This window comes from Heliconius melpomene, chromosome 21 (assembly GCF_056956725.1).
Source record: "Heliconius melpomene rosina isolate 202511_hmr_F chromosome 21, ASM5695672v1, whole genome shotgun sequence".
Taxonomy (NCBI): Eukaryota; Metazoa; Arthropoda; class Insecta; order Lepidoptera; family Nymphalidae; genus Heliconius; species Heliconius melpomene.
This window is the reverse complement of record NC_140409.1, coordinates 3,542,418-3,566,963: the sequence shown is the minus strand read 5'-3', so window position 1 is coordinate 3,566,963 and position 24,546 is coordinate 3,542,418. Positions and strand designations below refer to the sequence as shown.

General features: G+C 30.9%; 2 protein-coding genes and 1 pseudogene across 3 annotated transcripts; 1 reads left to right on the top strand and 2 right to left on the bottom strand.

Moving 5' to 3' along the window:
* Window positions 1-239: 239 nt before the first annotated feature.
* frc (UDP-sugar transporter UST74c fringe connection) lies at window positions 240-6,655 on the bottom strand. The gene has a single exon (XM_085206147.1). It carries the CDS (start codon window positions 6,387-6,389, stop codon window positions 5,397-5,399), a length of 993 nt encoding a protein of 330 aa, XP_085062273.1. The 5' UTR covers window positions 6,390-6,655; the 3' UTR covers window positions 240-5,396.
* Window positions 6,656-6,898: 243 nt separating this feature from the next.
* Window positions 6,899-21,449, top strand: LOC146526877 (uncharacterized). Of its 2 annotated transcripts, none has more exons than XM_085205868.1 (9): window positions 6,899-6,969; window positions 7,216-7,407; window positions 9,262-9,435; window positions 10,310-10,491; window positions 11,149-11,259; window positions 11,398-11,471; window positions 11,648-11,888; window positions 12,208-12,270; window positions 14,728-21,449. In XM_085205868.1, the coding sequence occupies exons 2-9, from the start codon at window positions 7,222-7,224 to the stop codon at window positions 14,816-14,818; spliced, it is 1,122 nt and encodes a 373-aa protein (XP_085061994.1). In that variant the 5' UTR covers window positions 6,899-6,969; window positions 7,216-7,221; the 3' UTR covers window positions 14,819-21,449. The 2 variants fall into 2 exon arrangements, with proteins under 2 accessions (XP_085061994.1, XP_085061993.1); XM_085205867.1 differs by having other exon boundaries at window positions 6,907-7,105.
* Window positions 21,450-22,424: 975 nt separating this feature from the next.
* LOC146526876 (cytochrome b-c1 complex subunit 1, mitochondrial pseudogene) lies at window positions 22,425-23,955 on the bottom strand (annotated as a pseudogene).
* Between the last annotated feature and the right edge of the window lie 591 nt (window positions 23,956-24,546).

The window sequence follows — 24,546 nt, the reverse complement described above, 5'->3', positions numbered from 1 at the left end:
ACTCAATGTCTGAAAATCATATCCTTTCTTCAAAATATAAAAATAATAAAGATATTTTTTTTAAAATAATAGGATAGAAATCCTTCATAAAAGCTAAATCTAAAAGCTAAAGTATTGTATCCACAATACTTTAGCTTTTCTTAAATAAAGCAAGCAAGAGACTATTTTTTCTATTTACTACTTTAAAATTATATTTCAAATCATTAGGATTCAGTCAATATGGAGGGAATAAAAAAAACTTTCAATTTTATATAATTTAATTAAACATATTTTACTTAATATCTAAAACATTATGGCTTTCGATTTATAATGAAAACTGTTTTGAATATTTTAATAATAAAATAAAATAATAATAATATTTTAATAAATAATAATGATATTTCAATAGTGAAATAAAAAAAACACCAAATTGCTTTAGAAAAACAAAATACACTGGCGTAAATTCTAACAGTCTGACGTATATTACGAATTCAACAACTTGAACGAAAATACTTTTAGAAAACATACAAAAATTTTAACTTAGCGGGATTTGAACCGCCTCTTGGATACCTCTTGGCACTGGTTCGAATCCCGCTATTATTTTTTTTATATGTTATCTAAAAAATATTTTTCTTTCCCTATTGTAGAATAACACTTTAAAAATGTTAAAAACATTAATAAAACACGATGAACAAAAGTTACTATATATCAACTTTCCATACTAACTCTCTCTTTCTCTCTCGCAATTACTAGCTAGTGGTAAATTATAAAAATATATGAATAGAAAAGCATATAATTACGCAATACAGGATATACCTAACATATAAAATATGAACATAATTCAGGGCTAAGCAACGGCAAAGTGGGTTTTCAAATTTCAATGAATAAAAAAGCAATGGAGTCGTCTGGAGACACACACTCCCACACCACCTACTTGCCTACTTAGACATGCCATCCGCGCGCGTCGCATGCATGAATATCAAAAAAAAAAGACAAAAAAATGTGTCGGCGGTGTGTCGACGTTACTTACGGCTTTAAAGCGCGATACATATTATAGTCTAAAGGCATTGTACATACATACATACATACATAGTGTATATAGTGCACTACGCATGCGCTATTTCCTTGAAAATGTTATCTCGTGTGGCCATGTTTCAATTTTCAACGAATACTTAATTGTACTTCGGTATATTATATGAGGAATATGAGTGAAACGTTTAAATTCAATTTCATTACATTTTAAATCACTGTATAAAATATTTAACACAGCCTTACTTGACCACATGTTAAGGTGAAAAAATGAAAAATCTAGCTAAATTACAACAAAGAATATCATCTAATATGACACAAGGCTTTAGGTATTTTAATGACGGTGATGAATGAGTTATTTTTGTATATTTAAGCAATTCAATATAAATATCTGTCAATTTAATATTATGAATTAAAAAAAATATATATAAATTGGGGTTGCAAAGACTAACAATCCTTACTTTGTATATATTTTTGAACCTTGGTAACCAAACACCCCGCCAATGCGCCAGACAGACATATTATATACCTAGGCAATGTTAATGAGTAAGAAAAGTAGCAACATTGCAAAATTTCACATAGAAACTTTCAAAAAATACATATTTTTTGATTTTATAGTATTTCATTAAAAAAAACACGATTACTTTAAAAAATATTACAATATAGGTATTTATCTCATTAATTTGCCTTTGAATATACCAAAAATAAAATTTAAGACTGAAATAATGAGTTTATTTCCTCCAAATAAATATTTATAATCTAAATATAGAACCAATTACTTTAAGCCATTTGAAATTTTAACAAAATATATTATAAATATATTTATATGTAACGTATGTTCAGCTTTAGCTATCATATCGATCATAATAATTATTAATTATGTTTAAATTAATAATGTTTAAATTTTTTGTATAGTTTGTGGACTCTTTTTCCGTTTTAAATTAAATTTGCTGCGTATTACAAAATAATGATGAAAATTACGATTGATGAATTAGTGATTGTTACATACAAATTACAATATACGATAATAATGAAGAGAACCTAATAATGGCTGATACAAATTGTTTCCCAACAAAAATAGGATAACTGACGACCTTGTATTATATCCAATTGGCGAATAGGCACGATGTTTGTACAGTCTAAACTATTTTAAAATTGTGCGAGATTTTCTTATATATGTATAGATATTATTTAATTTACCTGTAACCGCTCTTAGAGACATAAATTTGTATTTAGTTAACATTAAATCCACACATATGTACGTTCTCGGTTTATTTTTTTTCAGCTTTACACTTCCCGCGTGTAGTAGAGAACCTAGCGTTAGCTGTTCTCCACTTTTCGCCGTATTTTTGAAGTATTGCAGTTAGAGTGGCGAAACTCAACGCCGAGCTTTGCTTTGGTTCCAGAGCGAACAAATGAAAATAATTATAAATAATTATTAATTCCCCGATCGCGAATTGAAACTGTTTAATAATATTTAAATATCAATTTAAGTCTCTACGTGCGGCTGTTACATATATATATATATATATATATATATATATATATATATATATATATATATATATTAGTAAGTTGTGATGCTGCCTACAATATAAAATTTAACATATCTCTATCTAAATATACAACTGACTACTTCCACAGGACCCCAACTCGATTACGATAATACATTTTATTTAATAACACTATATTTATTTAAACTAGTAAGTATATCTACTTATATAATAAGGCTTTTTTTCCGTCAAATAGTTAATCTTAATTTCTATTATTTTTCCATAGAACACAATTTTTGATTTTACGCCAATCTAAATGCATGTGGTAGGTATTAATGGACATCTTATACGCAATTAATATTGCGTACATAGGCACTATAGTCTATAGTCTAGTACAGTGGTTCTCAACTATTTAGCCGCAAACATATAAAAAGAATTCTAATTGTTATAAATAATTAATAATTTCCTTAAAAAAATTAAAAGATTTTTGTATACTATTTAATTTTAAAATCGCACCGCCACAAACAATAAGTTGAAAATCACTGCTCAAGCACTTAGGCCAGTATTAATAAATTGCTCTCAAGTCTGCGATCGATCTTAGACTTCAAGCAAACAACTACAAGACCGATTTTGAAATGCAGTTTTCATTTATCGATGTATAATTAATGAATGAAAACAGCATCTCAAGATTGATCTCAGTCTAGAGAGCGATTTATAAATACGGGCCTTAGTTTATAAGTTATAGCATAGCATAACATGTAGTGAAATTAAGAAATCGAAAAGCCTTATGAACGACAGTTTTACTTGCCTTTTCAAAACTGTCTGATAAGGTACTGTTATTTTAATAGACGAAACATTTTTTTTATTAGAATAAACAGAAAGAGACCATCACAGATAAACAATCTAAATACAGTACTTATCAGGCATTAATGAATTAGGGCCTCTTGGTTATTATAAATAACTTTTTTATAGTTGTATATTACCAATATACAATGTATTTCACATAATATTTAGAGGTCAATTAATTAATTAAAACTATCTATAATTTTAAACACATATGTAATTTAATATTATGTAAAACTAAGATAAGCTTAGTTTTATGTATGTAAATATTCGTATAAATAGAAGTTTCAATATTATTGCAGTATTTTTCTTGTACATTATAAGTATTGTTTATTATTAAGTTAGCTCATTGTAATATTTCTTCAATATACATGTTTGGACATTGTAGAAATATTACCATTTATAGGATATTTTAATCTTTCGTATTAGTAAATCCCAACCACACCTTTGTAAATTGTATATATTTATAAATATGATAATAATTATATATACAGTAAATTCCTTTACAAATAAGTGATTACATTTTTTTAGTCATTACTATAAACCATTGTGTTAAATTAAATAAGTTGAAAGTATTTAATTTGTTCTGTAAAAGTCTAAATTAGAGAGTTTAAAAAATCTACAAAAAATGTTAATGTAAAGTTGGTTAGATTGTAAAACAAAAAAATGTAAATATAAGGATAAGGATACCTTTAAGTTTCTATAAGGATACCTTTAAATATTATTTAATATTCATCAAAATAACATGTAAATGTTCATATAATTTTCGTAATATTAAGTGATAATAATATTCTTCATCATTGTTAATTATACACTTGAGAATGTCAAATACACACACTTGTGCTAATATTTACTTGGTGTTTCACAATAATGTTTTTGATATTTATTACTAGTCTCATTGAGCTAGCTATAAAAATTATAGGTGCTATAACCCAGTCAAGTACGAGTTGTCCCGGCATACCTTAGGTTCCCCATTCCAAAGGGCTCAGTCGACCAGCAGAGATACAATAAAGGGGTCCTATAAAGGTCCTATTTTTTCTATTTCTGGTAATGAACAAAACTAAATTTTTAAGACAAAGTACCTAGTATCAAAAAATTACCTACAAAATTGTCCTTGTATGTTTTCCCACAGAATCAGTTTAATAATTTGCCCTTGAATAACTTTTTCAGCACACATAGAGTTGATGGGGACTTTTGGTATTTTATTTTTAATAGTGTAACAAATTTTAATAATTTTACCAAACTTATCTATTTAAGGGAAGTGTCATCATAGTAATTTAATAGTTATCATAGGATGAAGAATAATTATTAATTTATTATAATAAATATTTTCAGCATATATAAAATTTATTTTATTTTTCAATAGAAATTCTATTAGGCAATGTGAAATTATTAAGTAAATTATTTTATTAATAAATTAAATGATATAACATCCTAAAAGCATGCATACAATCTCTTATAAAAATAAAAAAAACATCTAATAGATTTTCAACTTCATTTAGTTCCTTTTAAAAACATCATTATGTTTAAAAAAATGCTATCAAATTGTATACATGCATTCCTTATATCTATTAAGGTATAACAACTGAAATTGCAGAAATATTATAAAATTAATAAATGAACATTATAAAAAATGAAATTGAAAGATAATTTGTGTCATGTAAAATATCTCACTAGCCATAAAATACTTAGATATTTTATTGTGATAAATATACAACATACACTATGTACATACTGATAAAAATGTTTAAAGATTATTCAAATATTGCTTAGTTATTATCAATCATCTATCTTATAAAACACTAGTTTTCTATTTATTATGATGGTTACTATAACCACGATTATAGGAAATTACATTAAATATGTAATATTTTGTATAATTTAAAACACTTAATGTGAGAAAAATAAACACTTGCTCTTTTGGTACACTGAGCCTATTTGTCACTTAATAACTCGAAAGTTCCCATACAAAACATCTTTGGCAACAACCTCATTTACTTATACAATATGCAATGTAAAGTTATGGGTTGATCTTCGTCTCATCCCCTGCTGCTATACAGTATCCACTTTGCTATTTGCTTCATTCAGGAGCATATAGTTAGTCGGCTTTCTCTTAAAAGTGACATAGGTGTAGCCTAGACTGGCTAATACGCTAATATTTAAGCCAACAAAATTGAGCCATGAATATACATAATCCCCACCAATCATCATTCCTAAATAAGTTACCAAAATATTCTTTAAGCAACCAATAATAGTTGTAGTCAAGGCACTATTATATTGCGTGCACAACATAACACTATAGGAGAGTACAAATCCCATCACACATGACATCATGAATTGTGCTAAAAACAACATGTCTGACCAATGAGCATAAGCTGCAGATCTTTCGAGGTCTCCTGTGCACCAAGCTACTATTGCAGCTGGTACTATCATAAAAAGAGCATTGTAATACATGAGTCCATACTTGCCAAGTTCTTTTGAGTCTAATTTCTTCTTCATGTAGACTCCATTTGCTGCTGTGAATCCATCATTTAGTAGAACTAAAGTATATCCTGACCATGAGAAGGTAACATCATCAGCAGCTGCTAGCAAGGCTCCACCGACCATGGCTAACACACTAGCTTGAACTGGCCATGATGCTTTTATGCCTAGTACAAATCTTTCCAGAAGCATTGTCATTAGAATGCTGAATCGTCTAAGTGCTGTAAACATTGGAAGACTTAATTCTTTAGTACCACCTAGGCCTGTTGCCATATTACCCAAGTATATCAATGGCAGTGGCCAAATTCGACGAGCTACACCACTATCTAAAGGTGGAAATTTTACCACTTTTGCGGAGCGACCGCACCATAGCACTGTTATTGTTGCCAACATTTGACCCAAGCCCAAGACTTGGTAAGAAGGAAATGCATACGACGTTAATACGGTTTTGTTGACTACCGTTATCATGAACGAAGCTAGCGCATAAAATGCAGCGCTTAATATCTTCTTTACCATCACGGTCCTATCAGCCTCTGGATCTTCTTGTGTAGTATGTGCCGACATGGTGCTTCTTGAAAATATTATTTATCACTTAATTTTATTAATGTTATTACCTATCATGATAACTTCCGACGACAAATAATAAAGCGAACGTTTGTTAACTGACGTGTTTAGCGGCAGAGGGGTCGTCTTAATCACGAACCATCGATTTCATGGTCAGTTATATACACTATTCATTAAATATAAATAAAAGTAAAAGCCTTGATTAATCGGCATACACGACAGCATTCATCACTTTAGCACTATTGACATATGTCAAACTAGGACATAGTTGTTTGACAAGTAAATAAAATAGACAATACAAGGAAGGCTTATTCCATAGTTGTCTATGCTTTTGTACATTTACATTTTTACGTCTATTTTACTTGTTTGTTAATATTAATTTTGCTAAAAATATAAATATATATTTTTATTATTCACATAGATATATATATATATATGTACATTTGAGGTAAGTTATTATTTTCTAATAAAAAAATCAGTCAACATATACCTATTATTATGTTGTGATAGTCTAGCGCAAGCGAGACGCGACATTTTGGTACGGAACTTTTCCGTGTATTGATTGCCATGCCAGTCAGAGGTATATTTTATTTCATACCGTAGGGCAGGAATATAATACTTGATATACCTTCGTTAACATGTATTTTTGTAAAACACTTTGTGCAGTCGCGTAGTTAGATGCTTACGTAGCCAGTTATATTTGTGATTGATTTTCAGTAAGTACCAGTTTCATTGTGCGGACGCGTAGTGCGACTGAAAGTCGTGTGTACAGTTAGTCGCAAAACACGGGCGTCGTCAGTCCTGATTAAAGGGTGGCGTTTTTCAGGTGGCGATGGCGATGCCAGAGCAGTTTTCTTTGAGATGGAATGATTTCCACTCAAATCTGTCCCAGTCTTTTCAAGCGTTATTGGAAGGCGAAGATCTGGTGGATGTGACGTTGGCGGCTGGTGGCCAGTATGTTCACGCTCACAAGCTTATACTATCCGTCTGCAGCCCATACTTCAAGGAGTTATTTAAGGTATGACTCATAATAATTTGCCTTTGTCAGTTTAAATATTTTCCTCAATACTTGCATAGATATACATATACTTATGTTCTACAAAAGGCAGACATTTTCCATATAAATCAATACTTGTTCTGTTATTTATATGAATTGTGTATCTGTAAACAGTAATATTTGTATACATGTTGCTTTCTTTTGTAAACATTTAATGTAAACAGCTAGTTGACATTGTTAATTTATTCAATAAATAAAGATAAGTAAATTACAGAGAGTGATAGTAGTTTCTGATGTAAGGACACTCATTGTATGTTATATTTAACAAAAGATTTATGTGTAAATTACACATAATATAATGTAAAGATTATTTATAATAAAAGATGGATTATTTATCAAAATATAAATAATGAAACATCATGATTTGCTTTTTTGTAATTGTAAGCAAATATTTTTTTTTCTTATAGTTTTCATATATATTACATAATACTTTATTATTTGTATATTTAATTATACATATTTTAAGGATACATCAAGAAATTTATATAAACCAGTATTTTTTTTTTATAAAGAAATCACTATGATTGTACTGTACTGCTGTTTAATACATTTTGTGGTGGATTTTTTATTACACAAAAGTATAAAAATAATATTTACTCCTCTAATTTGATACTTTACCATACACTTAGGACACACCTTAGTTAAATACTTTAAAGTATAATTACTTCATAAATATAGATGATAACAATAAATATAATAATATAATATATTAAAATGAAATAAGACATTCATGGTTTCACGGGACAGCATTTGAATTTAAATATGATACTTGTGAATTTGATTCCCATTCAGGGGAATGATTTTATTTAAATTTCCTCACTCTGGTACTAAAAGTGCCACACTCAGTTCTGTTACTTTAAATTCTGTCTCATATTGAAAATTGGGTGGTGCATGGTGAAGACAGTATCTTAACATTGGCTTCTCTCTGTCCACTAATACAACATAGGGGTGTATAAGTACAAGTTTGACATGTATATTTGTATCTGTATAGCATTGTACCTCCCAAACAAATTAACTGATTTGATTTAGCTTTTTTGCTTAAAAGTGACATGATTGCCTATCAGCTTGGTTGTTTTATTGCTTTCAGAGCTTTTATTCAGGAGTTTTCATCAACCAATTGCCTATTATTACTAGAATTAACAATTCAGTGCTACCTTAATTTAATGATACTGAAGGGAATTAGAAAACAATTCATTATACTTATCAAGTAATTTGTTACAATGAGGTTTGTCATACGGACATTTGGATGGTCTACGATTTGTCTTAACAAGATTAAAAAAATTATTGATGTCAGCATTTCCGTTTATCAGCCATTGCAAACTTTAAAACAACAATGTCAAACAGCAATGTTTACACTAATGAATACCAAATAATAATAACTGTCTTAAGACTGAGTTAGCAAGTCTGGACCTGTCTAGACATGAATTGAAATGAAATGAAATTAAATTAAATGTAGTAAACTGATAGGATTTGTAGTATAAAAAGGTTATAATATAAGCTAATGAAATTTGTTAAATAGGGGCAATCTTTCTTTTTGTCTGATTGAGGCTGTTGTTGCGAAGCGGCACATTGGTGTCACTGTAACGCGACAGTTGTAGGTTCGATTCCCACTCTAGGAAGTAAAATATTTATTTACGTAAAAAAATCCTAAATACATAAAAAGGTCTTGAACAAATGTATTTGTAATGTAAAAGTATATTTTGTATTACCTCTTATAGTTTTTGTTACATTAAGGTTATACTGTAAAACATTTTAACTATGTTAGCTAAGCAGAATATAAATAAATATATAATATATATGTTTTTAAATGTTTAGATGAATCCATGTGAGCATCCAATTGTCATACTCAAAGATGTGGCTCATCAAGAACTAAGACAGCTATTACAATTTATGTATCGTGGGGAAGTTCATGTGCGACAACAAGAATTGTCAGGTTTCTTACACACAGCTGAGCTGTTGCAAGTTAAAGGCCTTACAGGTGGTAGAGAGGTTAGTATAAAATAATACGGCATTTTATTTACAATTTCTTTTTGCATTTTAAATGTTGTGACCAAAATTACTAACAAAATTGTTAACAAAATTGCTATGTTTAAATATAGTTGTTTATAGTGCTAATTTTATTTAAATTCTTAATTTTGGGCCATATTTGGGCGTAGGAATATTTTTTTGATATTAATACTTCATTGATTTATGCACATATATACCTTCCATTTTTGTGTTCAATCATAATTTAACATAAGAAGAAATAGAGCCTGATATTTTTAATGATATGAGATTAGAGTAAATAAAAATAATGATAGTTCAGTTTTAAAGAATGTAATTTTATTAAACTGACAAATACTTGAAAGAATGTTCTTATGCAAATGTTAAAGACCAAAAAGTGACACTATAAAAAGACGCCTATCTTTTTATAGATAAAATAGAAAATCAAAAGCCACTAATTATATGAAATTATTTCAATTGATATTCCAACAATAATTAATGTGAAATAAACCTCTACACTAATTGAAAACTAACTGGAAAAAAATAAGAAATTGCCATTGTGATACTATTATATAAAAACACTTAGTGTTGTAAATTTATTATAGTATTTAATCTTTTTTTATAATTTCATGTTGTATCCCGCATAAAGCATGGTATGCAGAAGGAACCTAGTGTTAACAATGTCTGTTCTTCACCTGCCGTCCAATTTTCAACTCAACGTCGCACTTTGACATCTTGCAAGAGCAAGGAAATGAAAATAATTAATTTGCTTGAGTAAAATCTAATCCACAACCGTCGTTCTTGTAGTTAACCGCTGCCTGCGGTGCGCTACAACGGCCTCGTGATCTTGCTATATATCATTTTTGTAATTTGCTTACAGAAAAGTGAATCACCACCTCCAGTTTCTGAGGAAGACACATCTTTTACAAGGGCTCCAGTGGAGCCTGTGTCTGATAGTCTTCCAGAATGGGTGCCGCCCGCTGACGAAACAACCCCTGAGGTGTCACAGGAGTCTATGGCATCGTTCCCTAAAGAGGAGGCAACCAGAAGTCCTCTAAAACGGTAAATACTTGGAAATACAATACATGTAAACAAATACACTGGGATTTCTAGAACAAATGAAGGTGGTATTGGTATAATGATTTCTAATTTGGTAAAGGTGGTACAAATAGTGTACATTAGGGACAACTTATCTAAGTCTTAAGCTTCCCCTTGTGCATGTTCCAACATACGGAGAAAAATCCTCAAATCAAATCTACAATATTGAATATTCCCGTCTCTTCTTTCTGGTGTCGAGGCACAGAAATGCGTCAAGAATTCGGGGGAAGTAGACAACGGAAGTGTCCTAATAGGGAATGGAGAGAATTTAAAACATAAAAAAATATTAATACAGATATTGACGTGGTAAGGTATCAAAATAAAAACACAAAAATTAAATCAGAATAACTCAAAACGTCAGAATTTATCTCGAATAGTGCAGTAACGGAGTGTCTTAACTCCAGGCACTGCTTGCACTGCTGTGTATCAATCCCATCGTGGTCAGTAGGTTAGTCGATCTCCCTCAGTGGAATAGGCTATTTTCTTTTCTTCTCCCTAAATCAAGCAAAACAATGTCTTGAATCGAAGATTGAAGATTCACCTTTTCTATCCTGCTATAAGAGATTAAGTGAAGATGGAAAAAAATGAAATCATAATCACATTTCACATTTTCTTTCACAGATTATTAAAGAACACGTCAAATAAAAACAGCTATAATTCCAACAAGAAGAAACCAAGACCAGTAAACGACAGTCCATCTCATGCTGAAAACACCGAATATGCTTCGGACGGGTAAGTCTACAATAAATATACCGAAAAATATAATTATTTTTTTTATAATTCACATATTATTATTTTAATTTTTATTTAATTTTGTTAAGTTGGGCACATTTTGTTTTGTTTATTTTTATTTCATATACAACTTTACAGCGAACCAATGATTGACTTCGACAACGACATGTTTCACAACGTCCTCGTGTTACCAGACTCAGGCAAAGAATCAGGTGAGTTCAAACGAAAAACGATTCGCGAAAAATATACATGTATTATAATAAAATTAAAGATGGTTGCGGGTTTGGTTATCACTCGGGGAAGTACTTGCATATTTAAATTAATTAATTCATTAATCAGAGAGAGAAAAAAAATCGATATTTAATCGATATTATTTTTTGTACCGAAGGATGGAATTGCAAATCCGGCGGTGTTAAGTGTCCGTCTTGCCACCGATTTTTCGCGAATCGATACAACTTGAAAGTGCACATTCGGGACAAGCACGACACTAGGGAGGGTACCTTGCAATGTGACATATGTCAAAAGCGCATGAGGAACCCCTCCTGCCTGCGGGTCCACATGTACCACCACCGCAAGCAGGCCGCCTATCTGGCTCAACTCAGCGCGCAAGGAGATCAAATGAGACACGTGTATGTATTGTTTCTGTTACCTGGTTATAGTACGGTCGACGAGTCGTGGGCGCTCTGAAGTTAGGATTTATGAACGTTTGTGCTTTGGTCATTCGAGAAGAGGGTAATCAAAATCACGACTTGTGGATCGTATTTGTTTAATTTATGTATTTAATGCACTTTTTAATTGTTTTTTTTTTTAACATTTTTTTTCCGTATATTTCTTTTTTGGTTTTGGATTTAAGTTGAATATATACTGTGTTGGGTGTTTGTGGAGTTTATTGTGTTGTATTTTACTATATTATGAGTATTGTATAAGAAAAATTAATGTCATTCGCAGTGTTCAAAATATGGGAAACAAGTGGCGTAACGAATCAAATGCGGAATTCAGAGAAATTGACAAGTAAGTGTTAACAAGTTAACTTATTTGATAATTTTTATTGAGTTTTTTTATATATAATATATATGCGAAGTTCATGTTTTGTATGTTGGTGTGTTTTTAGCCATACAAGTTTTATATTCATGTACTTATTTTCATATAAAAAATAAATATTATGATATATGACATTTTTGCGGAATGGAACACTCCTTCACATTCAATGCACCCTTTGTTGCTGGTTCGATTCCAACTCCGTGAACTAAGAATTAGTTCTGGCAAGACAAAGAGAAACGTGAATGTGAATACAGCCAATTAACACGCAATATCTAGAATTTAGGCGGGTAAAGGAGAATGGAGTGATGTGACACTAGGCTAACTCTGTTTTAACTTTCTTATGCAGAAAAAAAACTGTTTATATATTTATGTAAGGTTGCCTCGCTGCCATTTCAGCAAGATTTTAGCTCTAGCGAATTGATAAGAACTTTATAGCAACGATTCCTATTAAATAATTATACATTTTAAATTGAAGAATAAGCAAAAATATGTTAATAATGCATACCTACTATTACAAAACCGTTACGCAAACGTAAAAGTCAGTTTTATTAAAATCTGTTCTATAAATTCACTTCTTAATTTGGGCAAAGGCAAAGTAGAAAATAGGGTTTTCCTTTTTACTCATGCATTGTGTAATACGTGGAATCGGTATTATTACCGAGTAGTAAATATACTTAAGTATTTATACTTAAGTCAACCCAGAGTGGGATTGAATCCATGACCAATATGTAAGGTCGGTGACCATAATTAAAAAATATTTTATATATAGAAGTAAAGATTGAGGTCAGTCCTGATGGAAGGGGACAGTGTGACTGTAAACGCGACAGATTGTGGGTTCGATTCCCCTTCGAGGAAATTAAATATTTAATATTCTCTTCTTCGCTCTGGTGTTGAAGCAAAGCGCGGCGTTGAATTCAACCGTTCAACGCGCAATACCCCCTGATTTCGGCGGACCTTGCTTTGTGCGGGATACAGCGTGATGCTAAAAAAAAGAAAAAGTTAAGATGAGCATATGGAAATAACTAACAAACCACATGCGGCTTCGCCCGCTAAAGTTATTGCTACATTATAGCCAAATTATACAACTTTCTCATTTGTAATATTTTTATAAGTTTATTTTTGTAATTAAGTAGTAGGATGAAATGAAGCCGTTGTGGCTCACGGGTACAAGGCTGTGACTAACGCGACTGTTGTGGGTTCGATCCCCACTCGAGGGAAGGAACTTTTATTTATTAAGATTTTCATTTCTTCGCTCTGGCATCAAGGCAAACACGTAATGCCTCGAAAATATCAGCTAATAGTGGGGAACGGAATGAAATCTAGGTTCCCTCTGCCTACTCTGCTAAATGCGGGGATCATCGTGAAGATGACAAAAAAAAAATACTACGATGAAATGAAATTTTTATGAGATTGAATGGTTCTAGACGTAACGCTCTCAATGCGGCACCGGTTAAAATAACCATACGGACATATTATGTGCCAAAGATAGATATAATTATTACTAAAGAAAGATATAATTATAATTTGTGTTAAGGTTAACAGCGAATTTATATTTCTTTATTATTAAAAATTGCTTATAATTGCATGTGCGATTTTTTTTCTGTTTCGCCCTCCCATCCAAGGATGATATTGAACAAGGGGATGGCGTGTACAGCCGTTGCATGTACCGTTAATATAATAATACATCCAGACGGTCTAGCTTTGAATTAGGGGTGGGTTTTTCTGGACGGGGCACACCTAGGCAACGGATAATCAACCCTAAATACTACATATAGAGGTCACTTTAGCGAATGTCACTTGCAACATAATACCTTCGTATGTCGCTTCATCTCATCTCGTTAGATGCAATTATCGATCCGCGCGGATCAAATGCGCCAATCATAAAGGGTAGAGTCCTTTGCTTTTAATTACTTGGTACACTTTGCCGCGGTCGCCCCGAGCGATACAGTCGTTTTAGTTTATTAATAATATTGTGATTTTTAAAATGCTTTGCGACGGTTTCGACGCTAAACTTGTATATGCGTAAGATTATTTTTTTTGCGGTGTATTCGTATTGTTTTTTTAGTTTTGTATTGCTCTTTTTTTTTCTATCTATTGTTAATGTTAAATAAGGGCGGGCGCCGTCGTGAATCGTTCGTGTTGTATAGTATGACGTTTTTCTTTCATCGTGGGTGTCGCTGTAGTGACTTGCGCGAATTTAAATTTGTGTTTTGAATTTAAAGTTAAATTGCGTAATACTTTTAAATTTTAAGTGAAGCAAAGAGGTGTTGTTCAATACGAAGTTTTGCTATGTCTGAGTTAGCGGATTCGATAACGATTCATGATTAACATTAATACATTTATTTATATTTGTTGTTAAGATAATCATTAATTTCATACAACATAATATTTTTTCGAATAATTAAAGATATTTATACATTATTCCAGTTTATCGGCGCCGACACCAGGCGAGGTCAAGGCCGAGGCCTCAGTCCAAGAGGCCACCATCCCCAAGGTTGAGGCCAACGAGGCCGTATGATTAGCACCGAACCCTACGGATGATGACTTCGTAGACCCGATAACCTTGGCTGATATCTTCACTCAACAGTTTCGCTGGAAATCATTGATATTTGGACGAGTTGAGCCCAATGACAGGAAAATGTAATTTGAATGTTCAAGACATCGATATCTATATAGTAATCTTTTATATTATTTACTCGTATATACATATGGGCCAGTAAAGTTGGAACTAACGCTCGAAGCAGCTAAGTTCTTATTTCTTACAATTATCTCCAATACTAATGGATACGAGGTGGTTATTAAGTCTCATAACTACTACACATCTCAATTATATTATTAATCATTATTTCTACTTTTATATGTACATTTTTTTAACATAATAGGAGGATGAGGATTTTTAATTGATGATAGTATTTTATAGCATTTTGTATAACCACAACTTTTAACTGTGTCTGGTAGTTGTAGGACTACTATACTCTACTTGTGGCCGTTTATGAAGTTCTTGAATTAAGATAAAAAAATATGAAATTGATTAAAGTGATTTAACTGTGATTCCAATGGAAATTTACGAAAACATGTGACACGCTTGTTAAAATACTCAGCTCATTAATCATCAAAAGAATAATCATCATAAAAATAACGCAAGAACTTCATAAACGAATATAATTAATAGTTATACTATCTTATATTTCATTATAATAACCATATATCTTAATTATTAGTATATTGAACTCGACTCACGTATATATTTGTATCCAGTGCATACTGTTGAGACGAGTGTTGTATATTTCTACATTCCACCACATAAGTTCCAAAGACTGAATCAAAAACATAGAAAAAGTTGCAACGGTATATTATTAATGTATATACAGGATGTGTTGCAAACATTACTAGTTGTGTAATCATTATACGTAGTTAATCATAATCATATTACTGTCTATATTGTCGGTGTTGTATTTTAAGGTAATCGTTCGATTTTTCGATATAAATCTGAATTGAACAATATGTTACTTGTCTAAAGTAACATATTGTTAATTGTCTAATAATATTTCATAAATAAAATTTCAAATATTAAGCTACCTATATAACCGATGATACTGCATAATTATAATAGAATATCAATCAATAAATAACGTTAAAAACAATCATATGAATAAATAAACACATCCTGTATAATAAATAGGTTAAGTAAAGGTCTGTGCCGCCTCGATCGATGTATGTTTCAAGCTTTATGTATTAGTGTAGCTAGAATCTCGAGATCATCTACAGTTTTTTTTGTTTTAAAAGCGGTTTTTTTTTCTCTTTGGCATCAATACTTAGGGTTACGAGGTTATTAGATGCGTTATAGTCACGGGATTTTTTTTTAATATTAATATATTATTATTAGTTTTGAAACGACCACGGAGGTAGTGTGTAGGCAGCTTTTTCGGTTAGTTCTAAATATATGTAATGTTGCCATTCCAACAAATGTACAAACAATGTGTATTTTTTTTTAATTTCACGATTTTTTTTATCGTCTGCATTCAATACAAGGACAAGATTTTAAACAACCTTACAGTACAAAATACCTTATTGTGTATATTATTCATTTTATAAAGTATATGCTTTACTTAGTAATTGTAAGATTTTATTTTGTTTATTTTAAGATTTCCATATTCGTAGTTTCGAAGGAACAGTGTTTTATACGTACAATTTTTTTTAGTTTAGTCCGGCATTTTTTTTTCATTATTTTATAAAAACAAGGGTTCTAGGTGTAGTTAAGTGAAATTTTGTATGTACCTCATGTTTGAAAGGACTGTTTAGTAGTAATTATGTCGCCATCATAGTTTTGGTGTAGAATGGACGCGGCGAGATCCAGGCCAGATCTATTAAGAAGGAATATAAGTATATTCTCAATGCCACCCCTTTTCTACCATTTATTAAATTTCAATAGTTAATTAACTTTTATATTATAATATAATTTTTATCTTCATCTGTTGTGCAGGCGTTGAATGAAGCTTTAATTTATCGATTCGTCCCATCGGTTTGAAGTCGGAATACGGAAGTTGTTAGTCATTAGCTCTCTCGTTAAATGTTTATACGTACAATGGAAGCGAGTTGTGCATCGGATTAGCTTTTATTAGTTTTTATTTTTCGGATTTACATATTATATTGCGTTATGCCGTCCCTATTTAAAACAAACTAGTTGTTTCAAGCTTCGGTTAAAATTAAATCAAATTTATAATATGTTATATGTGTATCTTGAGATTAAATGTACCCCCGCAAGTTAAAAGACGTAACTACAATAGTAGTGACGTAAACACGTTAGTAGATATCGAATGTGTTTATTCATAAAATTAATAGATACGAACGAAACAGGGTGAAAGGACACAACCTGCAAAATATTTTAGCTTGAAACCGCAAACCGAAAAGCTCAATTCATATGTTGTGATTGCGTACTGTACCTCTATGTAGAATAGGAATACTATTACTAACGTTCATATCTAGATTTAAAAAGGGCGAATATCGATAATCGATAACGTCTCGATATTCATATTTCATATTAAATTGAAATTATATTATTATGGTTTGGGTAAATCTATGTGTAACCGTAACATTAAGGGGTATAACTAACTAACACAGTTTTCTATAGGGTTTTCTATGTTTACATTCCATTAGTTTGTAAGTCCGTATAATCAACCTGATAAGGTAAAGTATAATATATTTATATATTAAGTACTCTTAGAGTAAGCTCTATATATATTCCAAGGAGATTATTATGTTTTTTTATTCTATGTAAGGCACATTTCATATTTTTTTTGGTAGCTGTATTATTATTTTAGCGTTTATAACGATATTTTTTACCAAATTTTTTTTATACCAATGCTCTTTTATATTATGTGTCGGTGTAGGGAGGCGCAGCTATCGGTCTTTGAACGAATACGTTAGATAGAGGCCGAGCCCGTATAGGTCTTAGCCGCGTTGTTTAGTGTTAATTTAGGTTTTTTTTTTATTTTGATTAAATACTCATTATAAATCACGACATAGGATATCTTTGTCGATTTTTCTCAAATTCCAAGAGTTGTCGCATTACTGCAGTCCATTTTGTTGTTGTACTCAAAATGTGATTTGGGAACGTTTGAAAATGATATCGATAATTTTATATGTTTTATTTATCTGTGGCATTCCATTACTGTACATTCCAATAAATATTATATTAATATTTTTAAAAAAGTTTTAATTTGAGCTAGTCAGCGTTCTTCTGATCATATGACATACTTTGGGCTGTGGAAATGTGCACAACTTGACCAAATAGTAATTTGTTCGTATTAGAATCTTATAAATTTCAATTTATTTACTTCTGCGTTTAGATTATGTAGAAATCACCTGTTTACCTTCTTTGGGTTATTTTGTACAATAAGTGCTCAAATATTTATGTCTATTTTAGAGGACTTTTTCATGACAAATTAGATGTACGTAGTTTGTAAGTCATAAAATATGTTCGTTTGGTACATATCGATTATAACTCGATTTCTGTCTTCAATTTAATTTTCTTGTACACAAACAGTAATAATAATTTTTAATTATATTAAGATCACGTATATATTCAGTACTGTCAATTTGTCGTCTCTCGCCATATAATTATTCATAATAGGTGTCTAGTAGAACTTTCTATAACCTCTTTTTTTAACATTTTCCCGTAGTATTAAGTTCTAATGATATCGTACTTTCCTTTTACTTTATCAATATCAGGGTATATAATAAAAAACGAAAATGAGCTTCATGTCAGAATTATCGAATTCAGTAATGATAGTATACAAGCATCTATTGCCATTTTTTTATAAAATTTTAAAAAAAGTAAAGTATATATAAGACCTCTATCGAAACCTCTAATTCAATATCGATAATGGGAATTACGTTTGCTGTCAGTGGAATTTGAATCGATTTTATCCCATACATTATTCATAAATTTAGTTTCATTTGATACATCAGCGTAATATTGTGGTATTGAACATATAAAGAAATGTTGTGAAATTGGCCAGTATTTGTGAGGGTCGCTGTATAAAGACTTGGCGAGGTATATGCGCATTTTGCAGTGATATATTTCGTCCTTCAAGAGATGGAATCTCTCGTAATCGAAAGGCTGCTTCTGTGTCAAATGTGATAGTATTGGCGTAGAATTGTACAAGTATGTAAAACGTTTTTTGAGATTTTTAAAATTTTATACTGTCAAACAAAAAAAACATTGACTTTTCGAAGGTTTTTATAAATTAACACTTAGCGTTATATCGACTCAGAATGTGTTTTGTAACAAATAATCTATGACACTTTTTAATTTCAATAAATAATATAATAAAAGTGAAAAATAAATATGAAAAATTCTTATATTTCGAGATTTAACAGAAATGAGGTTAACAAAGACGGACTGGATGGATTTATCTCTAAAAGAGATTTCTTCCAGTTTCTTTTTAATTATTTTAAACATTCACTTGTACATACATTTTAACAATTTTGTTATTTTATTTGTTTATTTTAACAATGATAATCTCAATAATTTTCGATCACTGTTTAACTATTTCACTGTAATCATATTTGTTTATTTTTTTTTATTTTATTAACTTATTAAAAAATATACAATACATACTAAATCATTTAAACCGTTTCTTTAAAAAATATTCGAATATATTTTTTTTGTAATATAATAAAAATCCAAATGTTTTACATCTACCGACATTTTTTGGCAATCTTTGTTCTATGATCATTATGGTATATCAAAAAGCATATTCTGAATCGATGACGTAGTTAGTGTTGAACGCGAGTGAGGCCAAAGGCCAGAATAGTTAGCATCGAAATCTTATCGATATTCTATTATCGATATTTCTTATTATAACAATGTTATTTAATGCGTTGTAAACGATTGAAAAGGAAAGTAATAATGTAGGTTGTATACTTGTAGATTACACTCATGGCATTCCATTTTTATTATTAATATAAGTTCTAATAAACACAAATAAATGACAGCATTCCCACTAAGCTAAGTGCATTTGGATTTTTGTACTCGAGCGCACTGAGTGCGTTTTCACTCTTTTTTATATTAAATTGTGAGATTTGTCTGTGGACATATCTATAAAGATATATATTAGATTATATCACTTATTTTTGTATATTTTTTTCTTTATTATATTTTACATCACTTCGAAAAACGGACAAATGCGGATGCTCTCTAGTGGTGTGATCGATTTATTTTTATATTTTTACATTTAGATAAACGCTATTTCGTTTTTGTACATTTACTGTGATTTTTGCCGATCTGTATTTACGGTGTTTTAGTCTGCTAGAGATCATTTTGGATTTTTGATTTATTATTTTATTTTTAAGTTGATCTTTGCGGTGCGAAGACGTGAATATATATTTTTTTAAAACAATGAAACTGTGTAATAAATCTATTTTTGCACAAATACAAGCATTTGCTATATAGTAACTTTTGTCAACTATGCTATTATATAGATGTCCAGGAAGTAGGGATGAATATTGAAGTGCTGTAGAACTTTTTATTGAAAAAGTATTATTTTGTAAATATATAAGTGTAGAGTTAATTTTTCCATTTATGTTCGAAAATTGATATCCCCGATATGACTAACCAAGGGTCGCCGGTAATAGGCAATGTGTTCATTGAAGATGCTTATAATATTTTTTTGTATTTCCTACCTCAATTAGTGTATTGTTTGTCGTTTGTACACGTTCACGTTTTTATTTCACAAATCTCCCACAAAATTCAATTTCTCAACGATATATTTTGTTAACGAAACTTCTTCTTGTAGACAAATTATTTCGCAGTATGTGACAAACTGTTTCTGTAACAGTCGTAGTTCACGGCTGTCCTTATAACTTGGAGAGTCGTCAGGGCCTTAAGAAAAACAAATATAAACCAAAAATGCTAACCAATCGGATAACAAATGCTAACAAATCGGTTATCGGATAACAAACGTGAAAAAACAAAGAGTTACCTTCGTTCCTACTTCCTTGGACACCTATGTAGGGCCGTATGAGACTGCGAAAACAGAATATAAATCACAATTATGTAAAATATTTATTTTGTAAATATTACTGTAACAATACTTACATATTAATGTAATTTACATATACACATTTAATCTCGCTTATCTTCGGAATGAAATTAATTCCCTTGTATACTAAGAAACTTATCACTAATTGTCTCATACGGCCAGTGAAGTATAACTAAAATGAAGTCGAACTTTAAAGCTTTAGAAACGGAAACAGTCCCAGAAGATATTATATTTTTGAAAAATATATAATTTCTTTGTTTATATATTTGCTATTTGCCGTCTTAAGATTTCATATAAAAAATATTCGATTTTGACTTTAGTTCGAACTTCACTTCAGCTTCACCATTCTTTTTTTTGTATTTCAAAAGATTTCAATAGCAGTATTTTTATTAAGTGGATAATAATATAATTAAATACAAAATAAATATTTTGATTATTTTATACAGTCAAATGTTAATCGATCGGCAGTCACGTCACACTTTGCAATGTTTCGACGAATATCTCTATATCTCGAATATGTCGGAACTATACTCGTTTATACTCATCATTTTTTTTGATATTTTTACTTTAGCTCTTTTAAAAGTAATAAATTATAATTTTTTATATTCGTCATTTTATTTTACCTTTTCCTTTATTTTTAGCTAAATATTTAATTTTAAATCATTATATTTAGCGGTCAGTGGGCAGTCTTAACACTAGGTTCTCGGGTTCCCCCTGCATAGCCCTGGCTATGTGCGGGAATAAAACAAAACATTGTCTTTGTATATATATTAATTTTTGTTTATTCTCGCAAAATCGTTGATCTCTTTAAAGTGGGTTAAAAATTATATTATCTTACATATTAGTTATTGATATTACTTTTAACATTTTCATTGACGCTCCAAGTAACAGCTACATTGTTATTCAATTCATTTATCTTTACATAATATTTAGTTAATATGGGCGAGTATGAAGGCACAATTCTACAATCATCTTATAAACTGATAGTATACAAGTATCCTTATGATATTTAAAATATTGTCCCGTAATTCCTAGTCACTGAGGAATCAGGCCTCCTCCTCCATCATCATAATCAGCTTAGTAATGTTTTCAGATACAAGACTGATAACTACAATAAGAAAATCGCATGTCCCTATCAACATTGTCGCATGTGAAAATTGGCCATTTTACGGGAAAAAACTAAAGCTTTAATATGAAAGCTCTGTAGTTATTCATAATAAAGCTATGTAGTGCACGTACGTAGTGGCTCAAATTTTGGTGGAAAAAGGAGAACGCAGCCCTAAGTTCAATAAAAGAAGTATATTTAAGTCTCAATTTTAACTCCCTCTTGCTACGCTTCTGATACCACTTATACTGATTGCGATACTCAGCTAGCACGAGCACCATATTTCAATTAAAACAAAATTCGACTTAGACTTCACAGACTTTATAGACTTTTTAATGCTAACAATAGAGGGCAGATGGCGCTAGCATTAAGAATATAGACTTGTCAACGATTAACTTTGTAGAGAATTAAGATTAGAGAAATTGATTAAGTTTTCTAAATGAAATAAAAGAAAAAATAATGTCTACTATATATATTTCATTTTTAATACAATTAGGATATAGGTAAACATATATTGTATTGTTTTTATTTTAAGCAAATTATATTCTTAGCCAATACATGTAGCTCCTAATTCTTGGGTAAGGCAGTAATGCTTCAGTTGCTCCTATGCCTACTACTACTGGACATCTATCGTAAATGTATTTGTCACAGACATTTTTCAATTGTTTGGCTGTTATTTGGTCTATAGCGATCAATTTTTCCAGAAAGTGAGGATGGTAGCCGGTACGAAGAATATTTTGGCCAAGTTCGAGACAAGTTCCTACGGTACTATTGTAATTCATTATCATCTTTGATTTCAACTCGTTCTTTGCTCTGAGTAGTTCTCCATCAGTCATCATGTGACATAGGCGCATCCACTCGTCTTGAATTGTTAAGACCATATCATCGACTTCCTCTTTCGGTGATACGAATTCTACTCCCCACAATCCTGTATCCTCATAGTAATAGCTGAATGTTTTATAATATTCACAGAATTTCCCCGAAGATGCAATATATGCAACGTGAGTACCATGGTTTATTCCGCCTGGTTGTGAACCATCCCAGCCGCCGATAACTGAGGACGTTAAATCTATACAAAGTTTATCTTCATCACAAAACGAAGGTCCCTCTACAGCAAGAGCTATATATCCTACATTCATCGAGTCATCTCTGTACACTAATTGTGAACCTGTATAACGGGCGGGTCCCAAAGTAGTAGATTGTGAACACGCATCGCTTTTTCTAATATTTTGTTCGATCAAATTTAACATAACGTCATGTTTGACCCCCCCGACTGATGCTAATACCATTTTTGTTGGAACAAACATCTTGTTCATATAATCACGGACGGTGTTAGAATTAAAATTACTAAGATTTTTACTCAAACCCATTACAGTTTGACTCAGCGATGTGCCTTGAAATGCCGTTGAATGTAGATAATCATGCAAAACCTTTGATGGACATTGATCGTGCTCTAACATTTCTTTATAAATTAAATCCTTTTGAATTTCTATTTCAGGATTGGCATATGCATTGTTGAAAATACAGTTAAATAATATATCTAATGCGCGTGTTGAAACGCCTGCAAGACATTCTACATAGAAAGATGTCATATCACGAGTTGTACAACATTTGAATTTCGCTCCTATATTTGTCATTTCACGTTCCAGATCAGTTTTCGTCTGTTTCCGTGTCCCCTTATAGACAAGATGTTGAAATAAATATGTTATACCATTTGATATGTTGTCCTCGTGACGAGATCCTGCGTTGATGAACAGTCCTATACAGGCATTTCCACATTTTCTTTCTTGTGTAGCAACTGTCAATCCACTGGTTGTTTCGAAAATTTGTACTTTAGGTGTTTCTTTTAAAACGTGCTTATATACTGTTGAGGTAATTTTATATCTCACACATCTCTTGTATAGTTTGATAGGATTCTGAAATAATTCCCAATGAAGTAGCATTTTAGCAAAAAATTAAATTGTGTTTACTCGAATATTGATTTCTACTATGATAGGACTTACGATATTGTCAACGTCTAGATAAAGATACAATACGCATATTTCATCTTCAATGAGGTTGTATATTTTTTTTATTATCTAAAATATCAAAGAAGCCGTCGTAGCGCAGCGGCACAAGGGTGTGACTGTAACGTGACGGTTGTGGGTTCGATCCCCACTCGAGGAAGTGAAATATTTATTTACATTTATATTTCCATTTCTTCGCTCTGGCGTCGAGGCAAAGCGCAGCGTTGAGTTCTGCCACTCAACACGCAATGCCTCCAGAAGTCGGCAGAAAGTGGGGAACGGAGTGTCTTATCACTAGGTTCCCTCTGCCTATTCTGCTGTGTGTGGGATACAGCGTGAAGCTGATTTAATTTTTAATTTAAAGTATCTTTGTCTTTAGATAGGTAAGTACTTACTTTTAAAATTATATACTCTAGTTTAGTATTACGTTAAATAATTGCCAAACCATTACCGTACTTCAGCTTACATAGGCACAAATAAATCTTACTGATTTAAATAGTTTTGTATTTATAGTCTATTAACCGATGACGTTAATACAAGTATTTATATTGTCTATCTTTCAAATAATTGCCTTTTTTCATTTCATCTT